Source organism: Sturnira hondurensis, unplaced genomic scaffold (assembly GCF_014824575.4).
Source record: "Sturnira hondurensis isolate 20B ecotype Veracruz unplaced genomic scaffold, ASM1482457v3 Scaffold0008640, whole genome shotgun sequence".
NCBI lineage: Eukaryota > Metazoa > Chordata > Mammalia > Chiroptera > Phyllostomidae > Sturnira > Sturnira hondurensis.
The window spans coordinates 4811259-4819440 of NW_028081271.1; the positions used below are offsets into that span (position 1 = coordinate 4811259).

Genomic DNA, 8182 nt, shown 5'->3' on the forward strand with positions numbered 1-8182 from the left:
GGAGCCCAGGAGCAACGCCGAGACGGAGTGAGGGCGAGAGGCGGCAGCCTGGCGGGAACACCGCCGCAGCGCAGCCGGGAGCCGCGCGCTGCACCCTGGGTCGCGTAGTCCTTTTAGGCGTCACTCACTGCAGGTTGCGGCGAAAAGCGGCCGCCTGCTGCTCCTTTTAAGGCTTGCGAAGGGCCGCGCTAGATCCACCGATGGGGAAGAAATCGGTAACAGTAGGTCGAGGGAACCGGGCCAAGTTTCCCTGTCCCTGCGGGAAAGATGGAAGGAAAAAGCCAGCCAACCTTCCTCACAAGTCTTATTCCGACACTGGGCAGAGGTGGGTCTGACAGTTTTTCTCCTTTAAGAGAGGGCGGGGCGAAGCCTGCCGTTTGGCCGGACCGAGAGCTGAAAGACCAATCGCCCGGGTGGCGGAGGGAAAGCGGGAGAATGCGAACCTTTTGGTAGGGCGGTAGAGGCGGGCCCCCGGCCTTAATAGGAGTGCGTCCTGCGCAGGCGCAGTGGTGGCCGCAGGCGGAGGGGCGGGGGCAGTCCAGTGAGAGACTCTCCGACTGGCTCGGAGGGTGATTGGGAGAAAAGGGGGCAGTGGAGGGCTTGTCATGGGGATCCGAGCTACGAGACGTCTTTGGTAGCATCTGGGGACTCCGAGGGGGGCAGGAAGTGTCAACGCCCGGCACCCCGGCGCGAGCTCCGCTTGGGGGATCCCCGCTGCTCTAGTCCTAGGGAGGGAGGGCAAAAAGGAGTGAGCCCTGATCTCGCCCCGCCTCTGGGCTTGTTACCACGGGGGCGGGGAGTGAGGGCTTCTTTTGGGGGGAGTGGAGATCGGGGGACTCGGCTGTGCCCTCCTAAGCGACGGCCGGTGTGCCCGCGGCGCCGGGTTGCGGAGCAGAGGGGCCGCGGCGGCCGCGGCTGTTGCATGTGTGGCTGCTGGATGCGGAGGCGGCGGCGACGGCGGCGGCGAGGGGCAGCAGCAGCGGCAGGATGTTAGGGCAGCAGCAGCAGCAGCAGCAACTCTACTCGTCGGCGGCGATCCTGACCGGGGAGCGGAGCCGGCTCCTCACCTGCTACGTGCAGGACTACCTCGAGTGTGTGGAGTCGCTGCCCCACGACATGCAGAGGAACGTGTCTGTGCTGCGGGAGCTGGACAACAAATATCAAGGTAGGGGGCCGCACGGCCGCCCATGCGGGTCTTCCTCTCTGTCGGACCCGCTGGCCTCCGGGCACGGTCGCTCGGAGCTTGCCCGAGGAAGTGACACTTTCCTTTTCTCCTGGGACAGTGTCCTCGAGTGCACAGAGCAGGTCTGGTGTGTGGGACCAGGGAGAGGGACGGGAGACCGGGCCCGCGGCCCTCCATTCCTCTGCTGCGGTCGGCGAGGACTTCGGTGGGATCTCAAGGATGGGGGTGGGGGCTGCTCGTCAGCCCCCGCTGCAGACCCAGCGGCTGCAGCTGGCGTGGAGGGGAATCAGCCATTTTAAGTAGCAAGTATTTGTTCCGGCGCTGGCTTGCCCCGTGCCGCAGACCCTCCTGCCCAGGCGAGGAGCGTGCAGCCGGGCGGTGACTGTAAGGAGTGAGTGTCCGGGCTCCCGCAGGTCACCGGGGCCTGGCTTCCCCCAGCCCCCTTTGGCCCTTACTCCCTGAGAGCATATGCATTGGAACGTGCGGGGGGAGGGAGCGAGACTGGACCGCGAAGGCGGACTCCGGGGAGGTCCCACCCTCCGCTCCCCGGCTCCCAGCTCGGGAATCGGGGAGTCCCTACCCCTCTCCCGCCCCGGGGAGAGTTCCAGACTGTAGCCTTTCCCTTGCTCCTTCAGCCAAATGGTTAAAAGAGGAGGGGTCCTTGCGGGTAGAGGAAGAGGGGTGTGTGTGGCTGGGAGGGCCCCCTGTTCCTGGGGGCGTGGCTTGCAGGCGTGACGTAGACACCGGAGGGGCGCGGACGCGCGCTCCCGCCCGCCTAGGTAATGGCTGGTCGTTGCAAGGCTTGAGCAGAAGTGGCTGGTTGGGCGGGCGTCGGAGCCGTGCGGGACGTTAGTCCGCCCCTTGCAGAGTCAGTGTTGGGGTCTGAAAGATGTTTGTTGCGATTTTTCGAGTCTTTCCCAACCACTCAATTATAACGAGGACACAGCCAGCTAGTGGTAGTGTTGCTGACCCTGGCAGCGCGTAGATTCCGGGCCTTGCGTCACTTCCGGGCCCCAGGAGGAAATGGGTGGTTGACTGGGCAACCGCCTGGCGTCCCTTAACCCCGCCCTTCAAGTTTAAGTAATGAAGCAAAACCACCCTTTGTGGTCAGACCCAAAGAGCTACTAGCTCAGGGAATCAGCGTTTCTTACGAAGAGTATCATTTATCATCTGCTATTGGTGGACCCGACCCTTCACCTGCTACCAGGAGGGGAGAAGTTTAAATGGGGATCCGTTGTGCTTTTATTAACCCTGAATCCAGGAACAGACCTTGAACATATGTGGAAACAGCCATATGGACTTTAAAGAGATAACTTCTTGGACTCATTCTCTGTTTTTCTAGACATGTCATTAATCTAATGATTTATTCTCTAAGGAACCCACTTCTGGGGTGACATTTTCTGGCCCTTAGCATGTTAGAATAATGTCTGTTTTCAAATCTGTGATTTATTTAAGCCTTCTGCATCCATGATTGATTAGGACTCATCTCTGTTAGGGAGGAAGAGAATTAATATTGATTATTTAATGTGTGTCATTTGCTGTTTCAAGCCTAGAACATTATCTCATTTAATCTTCAGTCCTATGAAGTAAAATTTCATTTATGGGTAAATGAAAATATACAGGGAGTTTAAGGACCTTGTACAGTTAGGTGGGGAATGTTGGACTCCGCAGCCTGGCTACTTAAGGTGCTGGGCTTGTGTTTAAACTATTTTAACTTCTGTTTTTCAAAGAAAAGGTCTCTGAAGATTTTTCTAGACAGGATGGAGCAAATACACACACTGTACATGCATTGTAACCTTAAAAATGATACAGATATACTTAAGAACTTTATAGTTAACATTTTTAATTTTTCATATAATTCTGAAATTAGTAAAGTTGACAGGTTTTTACATTTCTATAAAGATACATACTATATTTGCCTTTTCAAAAATGAAGCTATTTTTTGTCATTTGAATTGGGGAAGAACAGGTTGTTACAGGAAAATCTTCCATTTGACCATCTAGAATTGTCATCTGGTAACACGGGAAAAAGAATTAGGCCTTAAAAGACTGAGAGATTGTGGAGATTTTCAGCTCTGTTAAGATTGTGGTTAGTTTTAAGGTTGTGGTTAGTTTTAAGATTGTGGTTAGTTTCAAGATTAATAGAAAAATAAAAATTTAGTTTTCTTCACATGCTTACTAAGTTCAGCTTTCACAGTTTTACATTTATTAGCTTTAAAAACTGTATGCTCTTCATCAGAAATTCATGTTTTTAAATTCTTTGCTAGTTTTAAAGTACCTTCTGATTTTGGATCTCATACTACAATATCTAGTGATATAAATTACATAAACAAACAAATTTCTCTCCTACCTATTTGAGGCATTTTAGAAATTACTGAGGAAACTTAAAAGTAACTCTAAAACTTAAAAATAGAAATGAAGAAAATTTTACAACCGAATGAAATATTTGTTATGGATATGGTGATTAGAGAACCTCATATTCTAGCATTTTTATTCATAATTTCCTGGGTAAATAACCCCTGAACTAAATTTAATAATTTCAAGTGCCTTTCTTTCAGCTTAGTAGAAAATGCTTAAATGGTGGAGCCAGATTTTCACATTTGGCAGAGGTCACAGTCAGGGGTTACCCTTGAGCTTCATTTTCTCCACCTGTAGAAGTGATGGCCTCCGTATGGGGTTGCTGTGGGGAGTCAGTGAGAAAATGTTTATCACATCGACAGATCTCAGTGTGTGTCCTTTTTTCACTTTATAATTAAGTTGTCTTCAAAATGCGAATTTTTACCTCATGTATCAGTGTTAGTATTTTATAATATAATTAGCTTAGGTTATTAGGTAAAGAATATTTGAAATAAGGTTTTCCTTTATTTTTTTACTGTCAAATTTTGTGTCTTGGGTAGGGTACAGGGGAATAATATATCTTCCTTATTTTTCTTGGAGGGAAATTAAGTTCTTTTTTTTTCCCAATCCTCACCCGAAGATATATTCACTGGTTTTAGAGAGCGAGGAGTGAGACGGAGAGGGAAACATGGATCCGGTCGCCTCCCATATACGCCCTGACCAAGGATGGAACCCAGGGAGTCAGCCCACAGCCTTTTGGTGTTCAGGTCAATGCTCGAACCAACTGAGCCACACCGGCCAGGGCGGAAAATTAAGTTCTTAAGAAATCCACTTACACGCCTAGCTAGGCAAATGGACTGGATATGGCCTTTGTTTAAAAATATGCTTTGCAGGTATGAGTATGCTCAAATGTGTAGTGCCACTTTGTCACGTATCTGAGGTGAAGCAGTTGTCCATCAGTTGTGAGTACCTACAGTTTCCAGGGAGGAGCTAATCATAAGAGATACATTTAATATTTGCTTTATGTTACATTACTTGCAGACAGCCCCAATGTAGGTATTTTATGTCTTAACCTTTCTGGTATTATGATTAGAATAATAATATTGGCGTATAAAGCAGTGATCCGCCTTGTGGCATGATAAATTAGAATTAAGTTTTTGTCCCTCCACTTTTAGCAAGACAGAACTCTTTGAAATAGTGTTAAATCTCATGAGGATAAAAACATGGAATAGATTTGAATAAAAACTAATCTTATGTAGATTTTGGTGATGTATAGAACTATAATTTCAGATTATGTTCACCTTCTAGGGACTCGGCTACTTTTTATTGATGTCAGTGTGTTCCACCTGCTATACAGCACTTAAATCAGCAGTGCAGAGAGCTTAAAACCAACTGCTGAGTTATCTACAAAAGCATAACGGCCCAGTGCTGACCTTACTGGAACTGGGCTAGTAGCTTAACCAGTTGATCCCAGAATATGAACCTAAACCTATTCTGGAAATAGTTTGGGTTTCAGAAATATCTCTCATGTGATAAAATAAAAGAGCCATTAAAACTAATATGACGGGAAACAAAGGGTTACTTCTGTCTGCTTTAAGAAAGTCCAGGGGTACCTTGGCTGGTGTGGCTCAGTGGATTGTGTGCCGGCCTGCAACCCAAAGGCCTGTGGGTTCGATTCCTAGTCAGGACACACGCCTGGGTTGTTGGGCAGGTCCCTGGGTGGGGGCACTTGAGAGGCAACCACACACTGATGTTTTTCTCCCTCTCTTTTTCCCTCCCTTCCCCTCTCTCTGGAAATAAATAATTAAAATATTTTTTTTAAAAAAGTCCAGGGGTATATGAAAGTGAGGGTGTGGTGTCTGTGGGGTCATACAGGTCACTGGCCAAACTGCAAATCCTGTAAATGCAGTTGGACACCTAGTCCTTGAGTTCGTTTTATAGTTAGAGTCTGACATGTGTTGATAAATTTGATATACAGGATTGTTTTTAAGTTCAAATAACGAATAGGCAATGTGGCACTGAGTAGACTCTAGACAAGGGGCATACTGTGAGTCTGCCCACATAAAATACTTCTGATTATTTATTAGCCCCACATCTCCTTTTTAATATAGATTAATGAGTATTTGAGTTTGGTGTTCTTCCTTTTTATTTCTAAATATACTTTTATATGGCATAACATGTGGTCTTTATATGGGAAATAATTTTTTAGTGTCCACATACTAAAGAACAGTGTGGTCATACAGTTTGTGTTCATTCTAACTTCTCCAATTCTGTGAAAGATAACTTGAAATATGCTGTAAGTGCCAACACAATAACATTCTGACTTTTCTTTTTTTTAGAAACATTAAAAGAAATTGATGATGTCTATGAGAAATATAAGAAAGAAGATGATTTAAACCAGAAGAAACGCCTACAGCAGCATCTCCAGAGAGCATTAATCAATAGTCAAGAATTGGGAGACGAAAAAATTCAGATTGTCACCCAAATGCTCGAATTGGTGGAAAATCGGGCAAGGCAAATGGAGCTGCACTCCCAGTGTTTTCAAGATCCTGCTGAAAGTGAACGAGCCTCAGATAAAGCAAAAATGGATTCCAGCCAACCAGAAAGATCGTCACGGAGACCCCGAAGACAGCGGCCCAGTGAAAGCCGTGATTTATGCCACATGACTAATGGCATTGAAGACTGTGATGATCAGCCACCTAAGGAAAAGAAATCTAAGTCGGCCAAGAAAAAGAAACGCTCCAAGGCCAAGCAGGAAAGGGAAGCTTCACCTGTTGAGTTTGCAATAGATCCCAATGAACCTACATACTGTTTATGTAACCAAGTGTCTTACGGGGAGATGATCGGATGTGATAATGAACAGTGTCCAATTGAGTGGTTTCACTTTTCGTGTGTTTCACTTACCTATAAACCAAAGGGGAAATGGTATTGCCCAAAGTGCAGGGGAGATAATGAGAAAACAATGGACAAAAGTACTGAAAAGACAAAAAAGGAGAGAAGATCGAGGTAGTAAAGGCCATCCACGTTTTAAAGGGTTGTCTTTTATATAATACTTTCAGGATTTACTTTCAGAAAATGTTTTAGGGAAAATGCATAAGACTATGCAATAATTTTTAATCATTAGTATTAATGGTGTATTAAAAGTTGTTGTACTTTGTCTGTGACCTTAATTTTCTGCACTGAGTTACCAAATATTTCCAACCAGGTAGTCTCTAGATCACCTGATGAAGGGGCAAGAAATAGGGAGAGGGTGGCGTGAGCATTCTAAGCATTTCACAAGCCGTGTCTAGTTCATTTCACCTAAAATGCAAGGCTGTTTTCTGGGGGTTAACACCAAAGTCTTGTTAGCATTTTAGTTCTGTGTGCTTAAAAAAAATTAGATAATAGTTGGAGTGCTCTGCAAACATTAAAATTGTCACGGGCATTTAAAACACAAACACTCGTGCTCGCTTCGGCAGCACATACACTAAAACACAAACACTATATACCTGCTAGAGCTTCTCTCCCCCAGCCCCATTTATATACACACTCGTTCATCTCTAGTCTTCCCAGCCTCGAGGGAACTGGAGATAGCAATCTGGGATTCCATGTGGAATGATGTGCTCTTAATTAGAGTATTTGCTGCTGTCTTTTCATTAGTGGCATTTTGATACACCGTTAGCCTCCCACTTGGATATGCCTTGCTGCTGCTCGTAGGCATATCCAGTCTATCTGACGCTTAATGCGGGGGTTGCGTTTTGTTTTCATTGGAACGGGTAAGGGTAGTTACAATACCAAAAACGCTGCCGTTGGCTTATATTGGCAAAATTTGGATTACATAGGATCATGGGTCAAGGTTGAGCAATTTTAGAAAATGTGTCTTATTTAATATTTTCTACACCGACCCGCTGCTGGGAGGCCTAGACACAGGCCTGTCACTGGGAAAAGGGCATATACTAATCTTTAACTTGCCTATATGTCAAACAGTAGCTTACATAATTTTGCTAGTGGCTATAGTTCATTTCTGTCCCAATCAGTGATTATATATTAAGTAACAGTGTATTTACCTTTTTCACTTTCTGGTATTGGTGCTGTTTGATGTCTTCACATTTAATGAACTAATTTCATTATAACAATGCAACTAATAATGTATTTGTAAGTTGAATTTTCCAAAATCCTAATATTTTAAGGGTAAGCATCTTGATGGGTATTATGTCCATATATTCAGAGAATTGGGGGGTTTGGGGTGGGGAGGGGACAGTGGATTGACTAGTCCTTTAGATCTGTGTGTGACATACTTTTTACTCCTCATTTCTTCCTAATCTGGTGATCTTGATTCCTTTTGATTAACATGTAAAAAATTCTGTCTGCTTATTTGGAAAAAAATTGTTTTTTTTTCTCTTCTAGCTCTCCTGTGTGACTTTTACGCATGTCATCACACCTCATCTGGGTGTCAGGTCAACCCTGTGTATTCAGCGTGAAGTGGGCTTACATGTCCCCAAGGTTCTTTTGAAATCCACAGTATTTTCCCTGTAGTGAGGACTTAAATAGTCAAGTGACTCGATTTGCTTTTTCATTAACTTTGTCCTTTATTCTGAGGTATGAAGACACTTTAAAGGCGAGCTTAGAGACAGGTGAATGCACAATATTTGATTCACTTCTGTTCTAGGGATATTTCAATTGA

General features: G+C 45.3%; 1 protein-coding gene across 1 annotated transcript; it reads left to right on the forward strand.

The window, feature by feature from the left end:
• The first annotated feature begins 540 nt into the window (after positions 1-540).
• On the forward strand, positions 541-7904 carry ING2 (inhibitor of growth family member 2). The gene is made up of 2 exons (XM_037055139.1): positions 541-1165; positions 5859-7904. Exons 1-2 carry the CDS (start codon positions 988-990, stop codon positions 6527-6529), a joined length of 849 nt encoding a protein of 282 aa, XP_036911034.1. The 5' UTR covers positions 541-987; the 3' UTR covers positions 6530-7904.
• The last annotated feature ends 278 nt before the right edge of the window (positions 7905-8182 follow it).